The 21,295-nt window shown below is 53.8% G+C and overlaps 3 protein-coding genes across 3 annotated transcripts; 1 reads left to right on the top strand and 2 right to left on the bottom strand.

Moving 5' to 3' along the window:
- Positions 1 to 3,311: 3,311 nt before the first annotated feature.
- On the bottom strand, positions 3,312 to 3,804 carry CDC26 (cell division cycle 26). Its single transcript, XM_062505826.1, has 2 exons — positions 3,674 to 3,804; positions 3,312 to 3,606 (listed from the first exon to the last, which is right to left on the bottom strand). The coding sequence occupies exons 1-2, from the start codon at positions 3,752 to 3,754 to the stop codon at positions 3,427 to 3,429; spliced, it is 261 nt and encodes an 86-aa protein (XP_062361810.1). The 5' UTR covers positions 3,755 to 3,804; the 3' UTR covers positions 3,312 to 3,426.
- Positions 3,805 to 4,030: 226 nt separating this feature from the next.
- On the top strand, positions 4,031 to 13,151 carry PRPF4 (pre-mRNA splicing tri-snRNP complex factor PRPF4). Its single transcript, XM_062505668.1, has 14 exons — positions 4,031 to 4,198; positions 4,951 to 5,128; positions 5,456 to 5,642; positions 6,218 to 6,305; positions 7,013 to 7,092; positions 7,335 to 7,428; positions 8,245 to 8,339; positions 8,549 to 8,607; positions 9,220 to 9,343; positions 10,510 to 10,599; positions 11,131 to 11,253; positions 11,547 to 11,654; positions 11,739 to 11,857; positions 11,998 to 13,151. The coding sequence occupies exons 1-14, from the start codon at positions 4,148 to 4,150 to the stop codon at positions 12,189 to 12,191; spliced, it is 1,590 nt and encodes a 529-aa protein (XP_062361652.1). The 5' UTR covers positions 4,031 to 4,147; the 3' UTR covers positions 12,192 to 13,151.
- A 725-nt stretch (positions 13,152 to 13,876) lies between these two features.
- On the bottom strand, positions 13,877 to 20,447 carry WDR31 (WD repeat domain 31). Its single transcript, XM_062505670.1, has 9 exons — positions 20,401 to 20,447; positions 19,583 to 19,712; positions 19,107 to 19,181; positions 18,054 to 18,198; positions 17,871 to 17,971; positions 16,882 to 16,949; positions 16,366 to 16,507; positions 15,382 to 15,544; positions 13,877 to 14,049 (listed from the first exon to the last, which is right to left on the bottom strand). Exons 1-9 carry the CDS (start codon positions 20,445 to 20,447, stop codon positions 13,889 to 13,891), a joined length of 1,032 nt encoding a protein of 343 aa, XP_062361654.1. The 3' UTR covers positions 13,877 to 13,888.
- Positions 20,448 to 21,295: the final 848 nt, after the last annotated feature.

Here is a 21,295-nt window from a genome sequence, read left to right on the forward strand (position 1 = left end):
TGCTGGTGCTGCTGTCCATGCACAGAGCACACCCTCCCACCCTCTCTAAGGAAATCCAGTGCTGCTGCTACCAGGGCTTGAATTGCACCTCCCAAAGTCAGCCCTCTTGGGCTGATGCTAGTTGTTTATGTGGACATCTTGTTTTCTCTGGACAGTGCAACTAGAGAATAAAAGGAGCTGAGTTAAAAGCAGGCTTAGGTTCCTAAGTAGCTGCTTTCTGTAGCAAATTCACATCTGGGTGAAAGAGGCAAAGTTACTTTCATGGAAAAGTTCTAGCCATCTCTTGCTGAGAGACAGGAAAAGTGCTTCCTTCCCCAGTCTGATCTTTGCAGGGAGTTGTGTCTGTGACAGAACTGGTGCCCTCTATGCCCCTGTCACAAAGGTAGAACTCTCCTGTGCCCTCCAGGCAATCATGAGAGGGGAAACCTGACCCTCCCCATATGTGGAGAGCTGGGAGGAATGTTAGTGTTGGACAGAGAAAATGGACAATCCCTTCCCACTCCTGGTGGAACTGAGAGGAAACTCAGAGAAAACTGGAGCTGTTAAAAGTTGGAGATGGTGTTTGATGTTGTGGAAGGTGTGCACTGCAGGGCTTGACCCCGAAGGAGGTGATATTGCCACTGTTGCCATTGTTTTTTCTGGAAGGGGCTGGAGTTGTTGCCATCACAATCTCGGGCTGGAGTGAGGAGTGGCTGTGGTGACACTGGTCACCTCCAATACCTCTTGCTGTGTCTGTCTTTGAAACAGAAGCTGCTTGGCTCAATCTTGCCAACTTTTAACCACTTTTCTGTGTATCCAAGTGACCAGGCTTGAATTCTCTGAGGGTTGACTTGGAAATCAGGCTGTGGCTCATGCAGTGTCAGTCTGGTTCTTGTTAAGCTCTTCTGCTCGTTCTGCTTGTACCACCTGTGCCCCTGGAATTGTTTCTCCCCAGGATGAGCTTCCAAGGCTCATCTCCTGCCCATGCTGTCCCCAGAGAGGACACACAGCTTTCTCCAGCATGCACAGGGAAGGGACACTGCCCAGGCAGGAGTCTCCTCAGGTGCCCCAGCTGGTCCCACAGCCTGCACCAAGGGTGGTTTGGGCACCCTGGGCTGCCCAGGGAAGGTGAGGAGGGAATGGCTGAGGAGAGCGGGGGAGGCTGTGTCCACTCTGTTCCTGAGCTCCCTGGTGTGCAGCCTGGGAAGGGGCACGTCCAGGCCGCTCCCTCCCGCCGTGGCTGTGCTCTCCTCAGTTCAGTGTCACAATCCAGCCATCAACCTCCCCGTGTCCCAGCTTCCCCCTTGCCACCAGATGCCACCATGGTGTGTTCTCAATCCGGGCTGCTGCGTGCTGAGCAGAGCCTGAGCAAATCCCTCTGGACGGGATCGGCAGCTCTGGGGCAGCCCCAGCCCCTCTGCTGAATTTACAGTTGTCCTGGTAACACGGGGAGGGGAGGGCTTGAAGGATGACCAGGCCTGGGTACTTTAAACGCCTGTGTTGACACATGTAGCATGTTTGGGTGTGCTGTCCTGCTTGGGGGTGACATCCTGTGCCTGTCTCTGCCCTGATGTTTGCTCTGCATATGCTGTGCCTCCGAATTATCATTGAGGGGGGAGCTCAGAGCATCTGGGCTGTGTTCCCCAGTGGGCTTTTGTTGCTTTTCTTTCAGTGCCTTTTGAGTTTGTCTGGAGCCACTCCCACCCAATCCAGCAGAATTTCTAGTTTACAGTGGACTCTCAGTTTCGTTTTTACTCTTGCTTTTTGTGGCGCTAACTTCTCTGATGTTACTGTGAATATCAAGAATCTCCTGTATATAATTAACCAATAAAATAAATTGCATTTTACTGTGGTGGGGGTGTATTTTGGGAACAGTCCTCAGTGCAACCCTCAGAGGGAGCAGCAGGGCCCAGTGTTCCTGTTCAGGTGCTGTGGAACGGGAGTGAAGAACAGAATCCTCTGGGCCTTTCCCAGCTCACAGGAACACGCCCTGAAGCTGCTGGAATGGGAATGTGGGGATTCACTGGGAAGTCTCTGTTCCAGGTCAGTCACACTTTGCAGGTGTGGGGAGGGATGAAAAGAATTGGTGCCTCCCAGATCTACCTGCCTGGAGAGGGAACAGTTGGGGAGAGGAGTTTTAGGGAGTTGTAACAACCTCCTAAAGTGTTGTCCTCTCAGAGCTGGAACCTGTTGGGAATGTCAGCAGAGCAGCCCCTGATCATTTTATGTGGTGTTAGACAGAAAAAACAGCTCTTTCCTAGGCCAGTCTGGGGCCCTTTCCAGTTGGAAAAGTTTGAAGTTTCCCCAGCCTGACATGAAATCTGATGCACCTACAACACAGGAAGCCTGAATTTAACTGAAATCCACTTTGGAGGATTGTTGAAAACCAGACTTGGTCATTGTGCTGAAGATGGTAGGAAACAGCCCTGGCCAGAGGCAGGGAGAGCCTCCAGCTCCTGAATTCCCTGCAGGTGTCCTAGTGCAGGCCCAGCTCCTTCCCCAGGCTACAGCTTCCTGAGCACCAAGAAGCTGCTGAGATTTTTAAGCCGCTTCCTTCAGCTCACACCACTGTGTGCCAAACTCCTCTTGAGTGGGCTCTGCCCCAAATCTCACCTTCCTCTCATCTAAATCAAATCTGACCTGCCCAGACACCTGATGAGGGTAAATCCAGGGACCTGCTGAAGAAATCAATGTGCCCCTGGCCTTTTCACGTGACACCATCCATAAGGGACTACTTGGTGGCCTTTGATCCAAGCAGCAAACAGCCTTGAGCTCCACTCCAAGGACAAACCAGGGCAGCAGGGCTAGATGGAGGTGGAACAGGGGAGTGTAAGGGAAAAGCTGCTCAGTCACAAAATACAGGATATCACTCCACATCCGTGTGCCCAGCCCATGATCCAGGTTTGCAGCCATTCCCTGCTCAGGGCCCAAACCACATCCCAGCTGTGGCAAAGATTGGGAAGCAGCTCTGGGATGTATTTGAGACTGGGTGACTTACTCCTGGCAACAAAAAGGACAGAACAGTGCTTGGCATCCAGAACTGTGGCACCTTTATCCCAAAACACTCATCAGGTGCTTCTCTTCAGTGGGGCCACCAGTGGGTAGGGCTGTAGGTGGCCACACTCCACTGTCTGGATTAAGATCACCAAATTAACTTTCCCTGAGGATCCTCCCACAGTGTTTTATCCCCCTGCTCACAGGAGCAGGAACGGCTGGTCCAGGTGTTCCCATTCCCACCTGGTCACTGCAGCTATTTACAGCAGCTAGTGGGATTATTATAATTTTCCTTAAAAAAATACATGTTTATTTAAAACAAAACACTCTGCCGACGGGCGGACATGTTAACCAAAAAATGTAACAGCTCAGAGCGTGGACGGTTCGGCCCGTCCGGCGTGGCTCTCCCGGCTGAGCGGGGCTGGGGCTTGCGTGGTCCCGGGGCAGCCCCCGTTAGAACTCGAAGGTGCCGAAGTGCGCGGTACGGCCACCGGCCTTGGGCTGCGGCTTGTACCCGATGCGGTCACTGATGAGCTGCTCGCGGCTCTTGTGCTCCGTGCCCAGTGCTCCGATCGCTGCCGCCTCCTCGCCACCCGCCGCCGCCTCCACCTCGTCCCGTTGCTTCCTACGGCTCTACGGGCGAACGGGCGGGTCAGGGCCGGGGGCGGGCCGAGACCCCCGCGTCCGGCCCCGCGCGCACCTCCAGCTCCTTCCGGACACTTTCGAATTCCTCGATGTCATCCAGCTTCAGCTCCAGCCGCGTCGGCTTCCGACGGAGCATTACGACCGGCAACACCGCGACCCGCAACAGGACCTAGCGCTCCCGCCCTCAGCCAACCCCACCCACCCCGCCACACCTCCCGGCGTGCTCCGCGCGTCCCGCTCTTAAGGGGCGCTGCATCTCCCGGCGTGCTCCGCGCGCACCGCCCCGCCACACTTCCCGGCGTGCCCTCTGCGTCCCGCCCTCAAGGGGCATTGCAGCTCCCGGCGTACCCTGCGCGCGCCACTCGCCCCGCCACACCTCCCGGCATGCTCTGCGCGACCCGGAAGTGGCTGTGAGGTGCCGGAGCTCGAGCGCGGCGGGTTTCGTCTTCTTCGCGCTCTGGTTCCTGTTCCCGCTCCCCTTCCAGGCTTGTTATCGGTTCCTGGTCTTGTTCCCGTTCCCGCTCCCGCCATGGCCACCGCGCGGGCACTGGCGGCGCGCGGCGCGGCCCGGCCCCCCGAGGTGAGTGTCCGGGAGGTGGGGGCGGCTCCGGGCCCGTTCTCCGCATGGCAGCGGTGCCGCTCGCAGGAGCTGGAGAGGCCGCGGGGGTCGCGACTGCTGTTGTTGTGTGCGGTTTACGATGCACCGGTGACACCGAAGCCATTTAAAGGAGCCTGAAGGCTCACGTGTTTTCCTACGTTTTCCACAATCCTGATTGTTCTCCCGGCAAGTCCGTGTGAGGGGCCTCTCCGGGGAGAAGGAGCCGGCCACTGTTCTCTTTTCCCAGCCTTCAGGGAGGGTGCCGGGAGCTGGAGGATGGCATCGCTCCTGGCTGTGCTGGTGCTCAGCAGGAGCAGGAAAAGCTTCGTGTTTTAAAGCTTTTTTCAAAAACTATCTCTGCACGTAATAACAAATAATAGGGACGCAACACTTCCTGATTTAAGCAACTCCATGTGGCATTTTACTTTTGCTCCTTGGCTTTTGGGCAAAAAGCTTAGTGTCCAGTGGCTGCTCCATCTCTGGAAGTGTTCCAGGCTAGGTTGGATGGGGCTTGGAGGAGCCTGGGATAGTGGAAAGTGTCCCAGCCATGACAGGGGGTGGAATTGGATGGGCTTTAATGCCCCTTTTCCAACCCAAAGCAGTCTGGGATTTTGAGAGGCTCTTTGCATGGTGGCCAGCCCAGTTTTCCTGGCACAACTCGGCTCTGTGGCACAGCCAGGCTGTTGGTTGGCTCCTCCATCCCCAGACACACTCCACTCTTCCTCTCACTGCAGCCCCCCAAGGCCAAGCCTGCAGAGGAAGGCGAGGCACCCCCGGCCAAGCGGGCGCCCATCTTCTACGGGAGCCTGGAGGAGAAGGAGCGCGAGCGCCTGGCCAAAGGCGAGTCAGGGCTGCTGGGCAAGGAGGGCATGAAGGCTGCCATGGAGGCTGGCAACATCAACATCAGCAGTGGTGAGGATGTGCAATCACCCTTTGTTATTCCTCCCCGCAGATGTGACCTTTCCAAATGTCTCTGCTTGCTCTTTGGGCATCACCTCAAACCAGTCAGGAATGGGCGGCTCCTTGCCTGGATCTTCCCATTTGGGAGGGATCCAGGGGCAGAGAGGCTGTGGAGCGTCCCCTATGTAGACATCCCAAACCTATCTGGACACGTTCCTATGTCACCTGCTTCGGGTGACCCTGTCTTGGCAGGGGGGTGCACTGGGTGATCTCCGGAGGTCCCTCCCAGCCCAGGTTTCTGTCGTGGCTCCGTGTGCTCAGGGCTGTGTCTGTGCCCAGGGGAGGTGTTTGACCTCGAGGACCACATGAGCGAGCGCCAGGCCGAGGTGCTGGCAGAGTTTGAGCGCCGCAAGCGTGCCCGGCAGATCAACGTCTCCACGGATGACTCTGAGGTCAAGGCCTGCCTGAGGGCCCTGGGCGAGCCCATCACGCTCTTCGGAGAGGGGCCTGCGGAGCGCAGGGAGAGGTGCTGTGTCTGCAAACGGAACGGCCACTTAGCAAATTCCTGAAGTTCTGGGAGTTGGGATGCAGTGAACCCTGGCAGGCAGTAGTGTTGTGCTACAGGGCAGCTGGGAGAACTGTGGGTGTTCAGTCTGGGGAAGAGAAGGCTCCAGAGAGACCTCAGAGCCCCTGCCAGGGCCTTAAGGGAGAGCTAGAGAGGGACTGGGGACAAGGGATGGAGGGCAGGACACAGGGAATGGCTTCCCACTGGCAGAAGGCAGGGATGGATGGGATAATGGGAAGGAATTGTTCCCTGGGAGGGTGGGCAGGCCCTGGTATCAGAGCAGCTGTGGCTGCCCCTGGATCCCTGGCAGTGTCCAAGGCCAGGTTGGATGAGGCTTGGAGCAACCTGGGAGAGTGGAATGTGTCCCTGCCCATGCCCATGGCCCCTGCCTTTGATGAGCTTTAAGGTCCCTTCCAGCCCAACTCAGCGTGGATTTCTGGTCTAAGAGCCCCAAGGCAGAGGCAATGTCACACTGATATTTGTCAGGTGAGCTGGGAATTCACTGACTAAATCTAGCTTTTTGAATTCTTTTCCAGGTTGAGGAACATCCTCTCAGTGGTTGGCACAGATGCATTAAAAAAGACCAGAAAAGATGATGACAGGTCAAAAAAGTCCAAAGAAGAGGTAAAGGTGTTTCCTGTTTTATCAGTGCTGAGGGAGGGATGGTATATCCAGGTTGGATACACCCAGGACTCCTGGCTTTGGCCAGCCTGTGGATTCTCGTGTCATCCCCTCAGGCTTTTTCTGTGTTACCCATTTCAGCAAATCTGTGGTAATGTTTGTTCCCTGTGAGGAGCACCAAGTGTGTTTTTTACTCACAGACGGAGCTCTGTGCTGCACTCAGTGTGCAAACCAGGAGTGCAGATGTGTGGGCTCTTACCTACTGTAGGAAGTCCCTTACTTTCATTGCACTTGGGAAGAAAAAACTATGTTCCTGCTGCTGCATCTGTTTCTGCCTTTGATTACTCTTTCTGCTTCTGTCTCTCTTCTCAGTCCATTTTACCTTATTTTTGAGCTATACTGTAAGAAATAATTTCTGTAGCTCTGGGTTTTCTCTTTACTGGGTGATGTGCAAACACCCAGTAAAGGGTCATGTCAGTAAATGCAGATGAGTTCAGCTAGAATGTTGAGTGAAGTGACAGCATGTCAGGATTGGATCTGTAGGGCAGAGAATTTGATTTATCTCTCCAAATCCCTTGTCCCGGGGCTTACAATTGTGCAGAAGGCCCTTAAGAGGCCAGAGCAGGGTTTGGGGGCAGGTACTGGGAGGAGGTGAGGGCAGAGGCAGCAGCCCCAGAGCTTTTCCATCCATTTTATTCCTGTTTTTACAGTATCAGCAAACCTGGTACCACGAGGGCCCACGCAGTCTGAAAACAGCCAGGCTGTGGCTGGCCAACTACTCACTCCCCAGGTGAGAGAAAACAGCACAGAGGAGGGAGGTGCAGCCATTTGTCAAATCCAAGTGCAGATCTCACTGTGGGTAGCACAGGAAATCCAGGGAGTGGGGAGGCAAATCCAGTGAGCCCAGAGCTTGAGCTGTCAGGGACTGATTCAGCATTAGCCCAGTCTGGGGGGAAGAGCAGGGAAAAGGCATTTCAAGCAGCAGGGAAGGGGCTGTGCTGAGGGTTTTCACTCTACTTTTGCTATGCCCAGGGCGGCAAAGAGGCTGGAGGAGGCCCGGCTGCTCAAGGAGATTCCCGAGGCCACCAGGACATCCCAGAGGCAGGAGCTGCACAAATCCCTGCGGGTAGGTCTGGCAGCTGCTCCACTGCTGTGTTTTCAATGTTTGGCTGATCCTTCAAAAAGCTCAGCAGAAATTCAGCTGCCTGAGGTGCTGTCCAGATTCACATCAGTCTCTGCAATCTTGGGAAGTTCTACTTTTCCTCCTTTCCCTGTGTCTATAAAGCATGTTCTGACTCCTTCAGAGTGCTCCAGGGAGATGCAATTTGACCCTGTGCATGGCAGAAGGATGCAGAGACATCTGCCTTGCCACTCAATACAAGGAATGTATTCCTGGCTTTGGCTGGCTGGGGAGCCAGGGAATCCAAGGGAAATATCCAGCTCTGGGTGCTGGACATGTCTGGGATGACTCTGAGATGCCCTTCCTGAGCATGCTAAGCCAGATTCCCAGCTTAACCAAGCAGAGAGGCTCAGGCACAGCATGTGCTGCCTCCCTAATCCTGTTTACTCCAGAGGATTTGCTTCTCCCCTCTGCCCGTCTGTCTGGTTGGATTCTTTGGATGAGTTGTGGAAAGATGCCAAACTCCAGCCAGTTCTGTGTCAGAACTGCAGCAGCAGAGCTCTGGGCTGGGGGGACACATACCATGGGGGCTGAGCTGTGCCCTCAGGCTATGCTGGGCCACTTGGGCCAGGCTGGCCCTGGTTCTTCCACCTGGAGCTGGAGTGGCTCCGAGGCAGCTCCTCCCTTTGAAAGTGACTTTCCAAGGCCCTCTGCCTCCTCCTATGCACATCTGCCTCCCTCACCTCGAACTTTGGCTGGGGATAGCTCTGGGCTGGTTGCACTTTAGTCATTTAATGATGGTATTCTTTGTATTTTTTACAGTCCTTGAATAATTTCTGCAGTCAGATTGGGGATGATCGCCCGCTGTCCTACTGTCACTTCAGCCCCAACTCCAAACTCCTGGCCACAGCCTGCTGGTGAGTCTGACTTGGCAGCACCTGTTTTGGGGGTTGGGAGAGCACAGGAATGTTTTTGGAGGCTTGGGAATTGAGAGGCTGCTCTGAGCTCTCATCACTTCATTTCAGAGCTGAGCAGAGATTCATTGATCTTAGCTGATTGAACAAGGAACACTGATCTATTCCTTGATGTTCCGTCTCCACTGACATCCATTCCTTGTCTTCCACAGGAGTGGGCTGTGCAAGCTCTGGTCTGTGCCTGACTGCAACCTGGTTCACACCTTACGAGGTAGCGAGCACTTCTCACTGAGGCTTTTGGTTCTTTAATTCCTCTCTGTGCTGAGCTCCCACATCTGAATTACTTTGTGATTTAAAATGTTGTGTTTGGGCAGATTTCTGTCTTACTGAGAGCATCCCTTGGCTTGGGAGCATGGGAATGTGTCATATAATGAGAAGGGAGACCTGGCCTTTAGCTCAATCCCCAGCTCCAACTTTGCTGTTTCTATTTCTGAGCAGTTTGGTTTGGTTTCCAAACCTGGTTTTAGTTACTTGAGTTACAAACAGCAGCAGTTTTGAGCAGGTCACTTGACAACAGTGAAGTTCTTTGAGCAGTGGTCACAACTTGAACTACATATACATGTGAGGACAAATCCTTTGTTTCATACATTGAATTTTGTCTGGACTTTGAGGGTTCCAAACCTTGATGTTGGATGCTTTGCCTTGGGTCCCCCTGGAAGTGCAGTTTGGGTGGGGGTGACAGGGCATTGTCACCCAGCAGCAAGGACACAGTGAAAATGTTTACTGCCACCTCCCTCAGCAGTACCAAGGAAATTATGCTTTTCTGAAGAATTGACCAAGATCCTGTGGCAAATTCTGAACTTTGTTTTTCCTTGCCCTTCAGGGCACAGCACCAATGTAGGGGCAATCGTGTTCCACCCCAAGGCGACGGTGTCCCTGGACAAGAAGGATGTCAGCCTGGCCTCGTGTGCAGCCGATGGCTCCGTCAAACTCTGGAACCTAGAAAGGTCAGAACTGTTCCAGATGTGCACAGCTGCAGCATTGCTGTGCTGGAGTTTATTCCATGTTCCTCCAGACATTTACCAGCCTCCTGCCAATGTGACCTTTTCTTGTAGTTACCCCAGTGCACTCCCTGGCCTCAGTATGTGCCAGCCTCTTCATCAGGAAGGCAGATCACCCTGATGAGGGAGTCAAGGTGAGGGAGATTGTCTGACAGGGATTGAGGCAGAATTGCTGCTGGGCATTGGTGAACTGCTGGGGCTGATGGATGGAAGGTTTGGGGACTGTTTCATTCGAACATCTCACTTAGGAGAAAAGTGCCCCTCTTAGATACTAAGAAATGAATTTTTGGGTGGTTGGAAAGCACTGGGATTTGGAGAGGTATTGACCAAATACACAACCAGGCACAAAAACTTCGGGCTGTGCTGCAAACAAGTGGCTGTCACTGCACAGAGGAGCTCTGGCAGATAGGCAGCATCTCTATCAGGCCTGGGAAGAGGAGACTGGTTCAGGTACTGAGCCTCTGCATCAGCTGATTCAGAAGTGGAGCCTGCAATGCTCCTGGGAAGGGCAGGCATCTCCCAGAGCCCCAGTTGTTTATCCTTAGATTAAAATCAGTTTGTAACAGCAAAGGTGTCCCTGTGCAAAGGGACAGAAAGGGTTGTTAGGCTCACGTGACCATGTCTCTTAACCTGTTGGAAAGAAACTTCACTGATGTTCAGATCGTGAGTGAAGGCTCCTGACCTGCTGCCTGTCATTCAGGGAGAGTAAATATTCCCTCCATTCTGTCTCCCTGCACCCTACAGAACAGCTGGAGTTGTTGCAGCTCAGGATGTGTTCTCAGAACTCCCTGCAGTTCAGGTAGTCTGTGGTTTGTTTCAGTACTTCCAAAAGTGCTAATGACAGTGGCCTTGTTAATTTTCATTAATCATCATCATCATCATCATCCCAGGAGAGCTTTACAACCAACAGGAGGTGTGGAGAGAAAGGGTTTCGCTCAGAGCTTTGTGAGCATGACCCAAAGGCAGAATTCAGTCACTGGCTACAGCTCTCATGTTCCTGTCTGGTTTGATTTGATCAGCAGAACTTTTGCTGCCATCACAATATGTGTGCAAAGGCCTGGGTTGAGGCAGAGCCCTGTGGTCAGTGGCCAATGGTTTGTTGTGTGTTTCAGTGATGAGCCGGTGGCAGACATCGAGGGACACAGCATGAGAGTGGCTCGTGTGATGTGGCACCCATCTGGGAGGTTCCTGGGCACCACCTGGTATGGACACCTGGGCATTGGGCTTTCAGAAATTACCATGGGCTGCCCAGCTGGTGGCCCTGTGGTGTCAGGGCTTGTCCACAGCAGGGCAGGGCATGGCCATTGGTGACCACAGCTGGGCTGTTGCAGTGTAATTGACAGCAGGTCATTTGGGTTCCTTTCCCTACTCCTGTGTGAGACACCTTGGTCTAAGGTGGGAATAAAATGCTCCCAGAGTTGGTGAAATATCCTGTTATTCTCCCTGGAGTTACATGGAGACCAGGGGAAATGGCCTCAAATTACACCAGGGAAGGTTTAGGTTGGGTATTGGGGAAAAATGTTTCACAGGAAGGGTGATCAGACACTAGAACAGGCTGCCCAGGGGTGGAGTCACCATCCTGGAAGTGTTCAAAAAATATCCAGATGTGGCAGCTGGGGACACGGGTTAGTGGTGAATGTGGTGATGCTGGGTTAACACTTGGAATCGATGGTCCTGGAGGGCTTTTCCAACCTGAATGACTCTGTGATTTAAGGCGTGCTTTGTTCTTGCAGCTATGATCACTCGTGGCGCCTCTGGGACCTGGAGGCCCAGGAGGAGATCCTGCACCAGGAGGGGCACAGCAAGGGGGTCTATGACATCGCCTTCCACACCGACGGCTCCCTCGCTGGCACGGGGTGAGCTGCCCTTGGCTCTGCATGCCTGGGAAACCCTACCAAGAGATTTCTGCTGGTGGAATGGCTTCCCACTGCCAGGGAGCAGGGATGGATGGGATATTGGGAAGGAATTGTTCCCTGTGAGGGTGGGCAGGCCCTGGCACAGGGTACCCAGAGCAGCTGGATCCTGGAAGTGTCCCAGGCCCGGTTGGAAGGGGCTTGGAGAAGCCTGGGACAGTGGAAGGTGTCCCTGCCCATGGCCAGGATGATCTGTAAGGTCCCGCCCAGCCCAGTGTGTGATCCTGTGATTGCAGAGGCCTGGATGCCTTTGGCCGGGTGTGGGACCTGCGCACAGGCCGCTGTATCATGTTCCTGGAAGGGCACCTGAAGGAGATCTATGGGATCAACTTCTCCCCAAATGGGTAAGGAGGGAGCTGGCACTGATGTAGGAGCTCTGAGTGCAAACCCCACTCCCTGAACACTGCTCTGGCTCCCCTCCTTGGCAGGTACCACGTGGCCACGGGCAGTGGGGACAACACCTGCAAGGTGTGGGACCTGCGGCAGAGGAAATGCATCTACACCATCCCTGCCCACCAGAACCTGGTCACTGGTGTCAGGTTTGAACGTGAGTCCCTGCTGCTCCCTATCTCTGCCCTCCATCAGTTCAAATCCACACCTGCAGCTCAGCAAGGCCTGTGCTGGTGAGCAGAGATGTCATGTTTTCATTTGCAAGTCTCACTTCTCCCCTTTTCTCCTCCTGTGCAGCCAACCACGGGAATTTCCTGCTCACAGGTGCCTACGACAACACGGCCAAGATCTGGACCCACCCTGGCTGGTCCCCACTGAAGACACTGGCGGGGCACGAGGGGAAGGTGATGGGCCTGGACATCTCCCTGGATGGGCAGCTCATTGCCACCTGCTCCTACGACAGAACCTTCAAGCTCTGGACAGCTGAGTAGCTCAGATGGACAGGGATGTTAATGACTTCTGGTTGCCTTTTTATATCAAAGAAAAAAATAGGAATCTAATGTGTTACAGCAGCTGCAGTCATGGCTGCTCTGGAGTTTGGGTGTGTTTGAAGCACCAGTGTTGTCTTGGGCTTGCTTGGCATCAAGTCTTGGGGCATTTCCCACTTTTTGGACTGTTTTTATACTGCAGGTACATTTTCTGCTCTAATTTTGATCCGTGTACTTCTACCCTCCCTTCCAAGTTCAGCTCCCAGGTGTCCTCCAAACATTTGCAGTAACCACAGAGCACCTCAGGTGTGGTGTATGGTTCAGCTTCTGTTACTGCCCTTCTCACCTTCCTTTTTGGTAGGAATGTGACTTCAAACTTGATTTCCATTAGAGAGAGAGCACAGAGGGAGAGGCACATGTTGCCCTCCTTCCCCTGCCTCCACATGGGTGTCTCTGGAAGGAGATCTGCATCCCCATGAATTCACTTACGGTAAATGTCCAAGGCCAGGGAATCTTTTATTTTTCAGGTACCACCTTGCGTCCTGCTCCTTGAGTTGTCCCATGGACTGGGTGTTGCAAATCCATGTCAGCATCTCCTGTTCAGTGTTTGCTGTGTGAGGTCACTCACTGTAGGAGCGTCTTGTTCTGCCCTGCCTTGGGGAGAGCTTTTGTACTTGTTTGTTTAAATTGAGGTTTTGCAAATGTTGCGCCCTGGAAAATCCAAACAGGTTTTGAATGTGTATCCTGGGCTCTGGGTCTCACAAAGAATGGAGAAATTACAGGAATTTCACAATGTACAATTTGATTTCTGCTGGTGTAAAAATCAGCTGAGGAGGGGTGAGGTCATTGGTTCAGCCTGGCAAAGGAGAGGCTGAGGGGAGATTTATCAGGGTCTGCAGCTTAGTCCTGAGGGGCAGCTCTGATCTCTGCCCCTGTGACAGGGACAGGGAATGGCTGGAGCTGGGCCAGGGCCAGCTCAGGCTGGAGATGAGGGAAAGGTTCTTCCCTGAGCCAGAGGGTGCTGGGCACTGCCCAGGCTCCCCAGGGAATGGTCCCGGCCCCGAGGCTGCCAGAGCTCCAGGAGCGTTTGGACAGCGCTGCCAGGGATGGACAGGGGGGGATTGTTGGGGGGTCTGGGCAGGGACTGGGGCTGCACGGGGTGATCGTGGTGGGTCCCTTCTAACTCAGGACTTCTGTGATTGGATGAAAACCTTCAGGAGTGAAGAGAAGATGGATTCACCTCCCTGTTGTCAGCTGGAGAGAAGCTGTCTGTTCCTTGGGAACTGTCAGCACAGTTCTTTCCAGGGAAAATACGATGGAATGAGAGGCCAGCAACTAACACAGAAGAATTATTTAATTGCAGTCTCCTCTGGTCTAAGCCCAGGTCCAGCTGTGTGTCTGGTGCTCAAGTATCTGTCCCTTGGTCCTGGTGTCTCATTTCCTCCCTCTGGCTGCAGGGAGGCATTGTAAGGAAAGTATAGGAGGCTCAGTCAGGAGCAAGAGCTTGGCCTGAAGGCTCCCAGGTTTGGCTTTTCTCCTGCACGGCTCTGGTGCCTCCACGTTACCCATAAACAAAACAGCAACTCCCCCAGCCCTGCTGCCGTGTCCCACAGGCACAGAGTACCTGCTGCCTGCTGTCAGGGCAGCTCTTGGGGGTCACATGTCCTCCTGGGACAGGGTCTGACAGGGGGTTCCAGTGCTCAGAACGCTGACACCTCCTCCAGGGCCAGCTCTGTGCTGCCGCTCACACGGAGCACGTGGATGCCGGAGTTGGAGCTGGCACAGAGCAGGGTGGAGCTGTCGCAGGCGGCCAGTGAGGCCAGCGGGCCCGAGCCCTCGAGGCACAGCGTGGCCAGGCAGGCTGCAAGGGAAGGGATAAAGGAGGAATGCCGGGTTTGCTGAGATGAGGCAGGGCCACACCAATCTCCCACCTCCAGACTCTGCTCGCCTGAGGTGGGTGAGCTGCTGCCCTCACTGTCCTGGCTCCAACACACTGGGATGTGCCCCTGGAAAAGAGACACTCACCCCTGTGCATTACCCAGTCAGGCACTGGCTGCCAGGGATCCAGGCTGGGGTCAGGCTATGCCTCTTCCTGGGACAGGAAGCAGGGCTGGATGGACTTACAGACCCCACTGGGCAGAGCTGCAGGGTGTGCCTGGAGCCATTTCCAACACATCTTTCTCTCCTAAATTTCTTACAGTTTTTATAAGGGCTGTACTACATTCACCATACAGTTTTGATGAATTTCCAAAAGGAAAGAGAAATAAGATTTACAATACCCAGTGCCACATGAGCCTTTCTGTTTGTCTGTTATTAGTTTGTGCAGAGACCCCCAGCCTCAGGCTGAGCTGCAAACAGAGCTTCACTTTGCCAGAGGCAGCTGCCTCTCCTGGTGACCTGCACCCTTCCCAGAGCAGCTGGATTATGGCTCACCCAGCTGGGAAGGCAAGAGGATCAAAGCTGCTGCCAGCCCCACAGCCACCCTGGGTGCACCAGGAAAAGGAACAGGTAAGAGAACAGAAGGTCCTTCTTTGCAGGAGAGCCTCAGGTTTCTATTTTCAGCCCATCTTAAATAAGTTCCCTTGGAGAGGGGCTTAGCCCTGGGGAGTGCCCTAATGCTTTGAACCTGAACAGCTCCCAAGAGGTCTCTGCCTGCAGCAGAAGAGTTACTAAGAACCTATTGCTGTGGCAGGGTTAGCCAGGCAAACAAACACCTTTGTGCTCAGCTCAGGGAGGGACTCATCCTCACCACCAGACTTAACCCCAAAATGCCCACAATTCCCCTTCAAGAGGACAACCAAAATGAGGCTGTTGGCTGACCTCTGTCCTCCAGCACAAATTCTTTTCCTTACTACCTTTTACTTGTACCTGCAGAAATCTCTGGAGTTCCCCTGTTCTTTTTTATCATTTGTCCTCTTATGTCTTAACTTGGATGTATCTTTAAAAGTTGCCTGGTAATTCCTCCTTTTAGCTGAGGGAAGACCCCTATCGTCTCTGATTAGTAGCTACTTCATGTTTGTTGAGCCCTGGGTTTTCCCTGGGGCATTTCTCCACCCTGCCGTGCAGCTGGCTTGAAGTAAACTCCAGAGATAGCAGCACTCACCCTGCCCATCACCACCAGGAGACAGAACTGAGGGCAGTGGGTTTGTTATTCAGGAGAAAGGAGCAGGGAACAGGCAGGAGCCTCCCCTACCTCCAGTGTCTTGGTCCCAGACCTTCACTGTGCTGTCGCTGGAGGATGTGGCAATGCTGGGGGCGAGAGCAGGGCCCCGGGGCAGGAAAACACACGAGGTGGTGGTCTGGAAATGCCCTTTGTACTCACACACTCGGCCCCTGGTCTGCCTCAGGTCCCAGAGCTGCAGGAAACAGGCAGCGGTAGAGCCCCAGCTCTGCCAGCACCAAGTTGTTTTACAGAGACAGGAAGGTGAGCTGGGATAAAAGAGCTCCTCAGCAATCCTCAGAGTACCACAGCTACTGCCCTTGTCCCTGCTCATACTCACAGTCCTGGAGACCATCAAAGCCCAAAGGATTTTCACCACTGGTGAAAATGAGGACGTGGCCACACCCATTAGAGCCAACAAGCTAAGACTGTGGAGTCAGGTAAGAAGTGTCCAGCCTGCTCCCATCCTCAGCCACCCCCACCCTGGGATGGGATAGTTTCATCCTCTTGATCCTCACACACAGGGCTGAGAACCTGCTGGATTGAATCCCTGCTTTGGAAAGATCTGGAGCAAGGGATCCCTTACAGGGTTTCTGCAAGAACCTTGTGTTCCTTAATGCCATCCATTTTTTTGTGTGTGTTTTACTGCAATAAAATTCCAGACTGGTTGGGGGTGGAAGGAACTTAAAGAACCTTAAAGAGTTTCAAGTGCCCGCTGTGGGCACAGATGCCACTCACAAGATCAGGCTCCTCTAAACCCCATCCAACCTTGCCTTGGACACTTCCAGGGATGGGACAAATTCCATTGGTTTAATCAGGAAGAGTAACTGCTGATATTCCCTGAGCAGAACTTCCCATGAGATAGGCAGGAAGACACCAAGCACTGGCCCTTGCTGGTGCCACCAGCCCAAGGCCAGGGCAGGGGGAGCACTCAGACCCTTGAGCACCTTGAGTGCTGCTGTCCCTGTCTGTGGGAGGGAAAGGGGCCGGGAGCCCAGGCCTGGCTCAGGCACTCACGGTGGCCTCGGCGCCGTGGCCGGCGGAGCCGCTGCTGCTGCTCAGGCAGTACCGCCCGTCCTGGCTCACGTCACAGCATGTCTGGATGTGCTGCTTGGCTGGGAATGTGTGTGCCACCTGCAGCTCCCGGCTGTCCCACACCCTGTGGGGGAACACACAGGCTAAGGGGACCCTGAGGCATCATCACCACCACGGTTTCCCTCTGTGCCCTCCCGCACACCCTGGCTGTGCCCATGCGCTCTGCCGTGCTGCTCCCAAACTCTCCCTGCATCCCTGCATTTATCTATGCTGGATCACTCTCCAGCTTTCTGTCTCACAAATTCTCTTTTTCACCTGCAGTCACCACCCAGAGCTGCTTCCAGCCCCTGTCCCTGGCACGACATTGCATTCCAAGGCCCAGGTGAGCTGGCAGGTGACTTTTAGCCACACCAGCAGTGGTCATGACAACCAACCACACAACAGCCCCACGTGCCTCAGGCTGTTCCTCCCTTCTCACTGGCCACACGGAGAATTTACCTGGTGGTTTTATCCTCTGAGGTCTGGATGACATAAGGCTCTCCAGGAACCCAGCACAGGTGTGTGACCTGCAGAGAGGGAAGGATGAGCAGGAGCCACCTCTGTGTGCAGCCCAGGCTATGTCTGCCTGAGGATGGAGCCACTGAGCTCCCATCCTCTCCCTCCTCCCGCCAGGTTGGGAGCTGGAAATGTTGGATAAAGACATTTTCTGCTCCCCTGCCACATCCAGTCCCAGTGGGATTACTGGAGGTGACTGAGGCTGGCAGGTGCCAGAAGCAGGACACAGAGCCATGGGAACAGGGACAGCACAGGCACCAGGGGTGGTACCCACACCAGCTCTGGGCTGGTACAGGAGGCAATGCAGCCCCACTGCACAGGGCTTGTTCAGCCTGGAGAAAAGGAGACTCGGGGGGATCTTCTGCTCTTCACATCTCCCTGACAGCAGGGTGCAGCTGGGGGGGCGGGGGGTCAGGCTCTGCTCCCAGGGAACAAGCAATGAGAAGAAATGGCCTCAAGTTGTGCCAAGGAAGGTTTAGGTTGGATACTGGGGAAAATTTCTTGGTCAGGCATTGACACAGGCTGCCCAGGGCAGTGGTGGAGTCGTCATCCTTGGAAGGATTTAGAAGACAAGTAGATGTGGCACTTGGGGACATGAGTTAGTAGTGGCTGAAACAGCACTGGGGCAATGGCTGGACTCTGTCTTAGAGGTCTTCTCCAACTTCAGTGATTGCATGATTCTGTGTGCTTCCAAACAGCTCTGAGAGCATTGATAAACTGCCATGAGTCCCTTGGTACCTTTCTACTCCTGGGTTTGCTGTTACCTGGAGCAGGGTAACAGCCTCAAGCTGAGCCTGCCAGGTGCACAGTGTCCCAAGGGCTCCCTTTGGCACCAAGCTCACAGCAGATTCTCTCTGCACAGCTCCATCTGTGAAATAGCCATACAGGCAGGGGGAGGTTGAGGTGGGATTGGAGGAACCAGCAAATCCTACCAGATTCCTGGAGATTGCAGCTCTGCCCAGACACTCCCCAGTCTCGGTGTCCCACTTGCACACAGTGTTGTCCCGGGAGCCCGTGCACAGCTGGGAGGCGTCTGCAACCACAATTAATATCAGAAACAAGGCAAGAAACACTGTCAGTCAGTCCCTGGGGACTGGGAGTGTGCTGTCCCTCACCTGGGCTCACAGCCAGTCCTGTAACAACCAGGTCATGTCCTGGGAATTGCTGGCTTGGCCCCGAAGTCCCATGAAGCTCCCACATAATCACTGTCTTGTCCCGGGATGCGCTGAAGACTCTGTTGGAGTCAAGGGCTGAGGTGACCTGCCAAGGGCCAGAAGGAGAAGCTGCTCATCCTCCCGCCCAGTTCACAGGGAGAGCACAACTCTGCTGCTGGCCTGCCACGGCCCAACACACGCAGGAACATTGCTGGGGAGAGCCTGGCCTCCAACTCTGTCCCTTATCCCTTCAGAGCCAGGGATGATGGATGGGTGCTCTCAGGTCTTGTTCTTAGAAACCATTCATTCATTTTACAGGAGAAACTTCCTTATAAACCAAATAAGCCCAGTGCACAGTTGTTTTGAGCACTGAGGTGAACAATGCCCCCTTTGTCTTTGCAGTACCCATGGCCCAGGGACCCACTGGGGCTGTCCCCTGCAGAGATGCACTGGCCACACCACACACAGCTACAGCCCCTCTGCACATCTGCTCTCCCAGCAGCCTGCTTGGCTTTGTCATCCCAATCCGAGAAAGGAAATTAAAGCCCTTCTCTTCCCAGAATATGCCAGCTATGGCACATGGCATGGGTATTCCTGGAATATGTCAGCCAGGTATGGCTGATTTGTGAAATAATATCAAGTCTACCAGAATGAGACCTGAAGAAAAGGGAATGGCATATCTGCACCAAAAGCTTGACCTCATGGTTCATCCTGAGCTTTAGTTACAGTCTCTAAAAAACTTGTCATCCAGACCTCCTGCAGCCCTGTTTAGTCTGGATGCAACACCCTATGCTGCTTCCAAAAGTATCTGTGGGACCTTGGGAAAAACCTAATGTGTTCTGATCACAGAATCATGAATACTTAAGTTTGGAAAAGACATTTAAGGTCATCAAGCCCAACGGTCCCCAGCTGGATACCAGGAATACCCTGATCCCACCTTTCTGTGTGGATGACAAACCAGTGCTCCATCATCCCTGGCTCCCCAGCTCCTGAGGGAGACCCCGGCGCTCTCACCTTGGTGACCTCACGCTCGTGGCCAATGAAGCGGCGCAGGGCAGCCCCAGATCTCCAGCTGGACACAGCCACACTCTGCAGGGATAGGGACAGGGGTCAGCAAGAGCAGGGCAGGGAGGATTTTTCACACCTTTGGTTATGGCATAGCAAGATCTGTGTACAGTCCACAGGACAGGGAACGGGTTCCTCTGGTTTTCAGCTTCTAGAGCATGTACAGCTGTCCTTAAAGACAAGTGATGTAGGAGTCAGTGTGGCGATCCCAAGCCTGGGTGGGAGCATTTGATGTGATAGGAGCTCTGGAGAGGTTACAAAATTTGATTCCATGTGCTTCAGAGCGTGCCCTCATTCTAAGCTCATTTTTGCTTTCTAAATCCAGGGACCGACCTAGTTACCACCCATGGAAATGTTCAAACCTCACATTTCAATCTTATTTTTGAAGCTGTTGATATCTTCTCCTGTCCCAAGGGAAACCTCACCTTATCCCTTCCTCCTGACACACACAGGTCTGGTTTGAGAGCAGCCACAGACGTGACAGCGTCGGTGTGAGCGGGGCTGTGCTGCTGGGAGGCTCCAGCGGGTCCCGTCTGTCCCACGGAGCTGTCAGCCCTGCAGAGGAACAGGGACAGCCGTGGGAGCTGCAGGGGCTGGGAGGCAAGGTCAGTGCCATTCCCTGGCACCTCTGGCATCTTCTGACATGACAACATCTGTCTTAGAGAGCCAGAGAGAGGCTGAGTGAGATGGAGCAGACCTATCCCAGCTCTAGAGCTGCTGAATATTTGTTTCAGAAGAAAAAAGATTTTGACCTCACCAGCCTCCACAGTCACTCACATGGATCAGGCCCTGCTGCTCTTTGCTGTGACACCTCCCTGGCCATGAGTCCCTCCTGCTGGCACCCAGTGCTCCTCTCCAGATCCCTCTCCCTGACAGTGACTGAATTATTTCATCTTGGCCATGAAAGCTGGTGACAGGCTCTGAAGGCACAACAAAGCAGTTTGGGTATTTGGGCCAAAGAGCCACTCCTGGAGCTGCTCCCCTTCAGAGCTCTGCCTCAGACATCACAGAGCACAATCCCTGGCCATGGTTATATGCTTGGCCAATCCTGTGAGTGACACTTGGGATTTAAGTCCTCCAAAGAAGCTGAGCAGACTTTATAAGTGAGGGTTAGAAACCAAAACCTTGTTCAAACATCCAGTAATGAAACGAAACCCCTGTGCTTGCATCTAGTCTTTTGTGGTCTCTCTTCACTCTCACATCTGGTTTATCAGCAAGACCTGATCTCCCAGCATTGCTTTACCTGTATTTGGTGGTGTGGATGCTGATTTTACTCTGCAGTTTCCCCATAGCTCTGGCAAGGAGCAGGCAGTGGTGGGTGTCACATCAGCACCTCGGGCACCTGCTGTGGGGACACGGCCTGTAGGTGAGGGGACACGGCATCACCAGGGATCCAGAGGGGGTTCTGTTTGTCACACATACAGGATAAAGTGCTGGTAATGTGTTATCTACATCCTAACTCCATTCAGAGTACGAAGAAAACCTCAGAAGAGAGGGCATCTGGAGGTCCTGAGTGGAGTCCTCACACTGAGCTTAAAAACCCCCAAGCTTGGTAAGGCCACAGCTGAGATGAAGCTGCTGCCTGTCATTCTTTACACCTGCTCTTACTTCTGGATCTGGTCTGGACTTCCATATATCCTGGAGACCAAATTTTTGGCTTGGTAAGGGCAAACACCTTCAGACTGAAGCTCATGCATCAACTGGTGGGACCATGTGCAGGCACAGGCAGTCCCAGCTCAGCTGAGCCAGCCTGGCAATACTTGAAGTGATCTTTCCATGAGCTGAGGAACACTTTGGGAAGAGTTTCCATGTCCCAACACCAGTTCCAGGCAAAGCAAGACCATGTGGATAGCGCAGATGCATTCAGCAAATGCTGGCTAGGCTGGGGCCAGGCTGTCCCGTCCCTCCCAAGAGGGGTCAGCACAGCCAGACCCTACAGGAGATCCATCAGATCCATCCAGGTAAGCAGCAGCATCTCCCTCCATTCCTCATAGGTCACAGACCCAGCAGAAACCAGTCTCAGTGATAGTGAATTGTCACAGACAATAATTGGTGCTGCTTAGCTCGAGGCACACTAATTGGATTTAGTCTGCTGGCATGCCCATCTTCCGTGGCTGTAGCATTTTGCTAATCAAAAT

This window comes from Cinclus cinclus, chromosome 19 (assembly GCF_963662255.1).
Source record: "Cinclus cinclus chromosome 19, bCinCin1.1, whole genome shotgun sequence".
Lineage (NCBI taxonomy): Eukaryota > Metazoa > Chordata > Aves > Passeriformes > Cinclidae > Cinclus > Cinclus cinclus.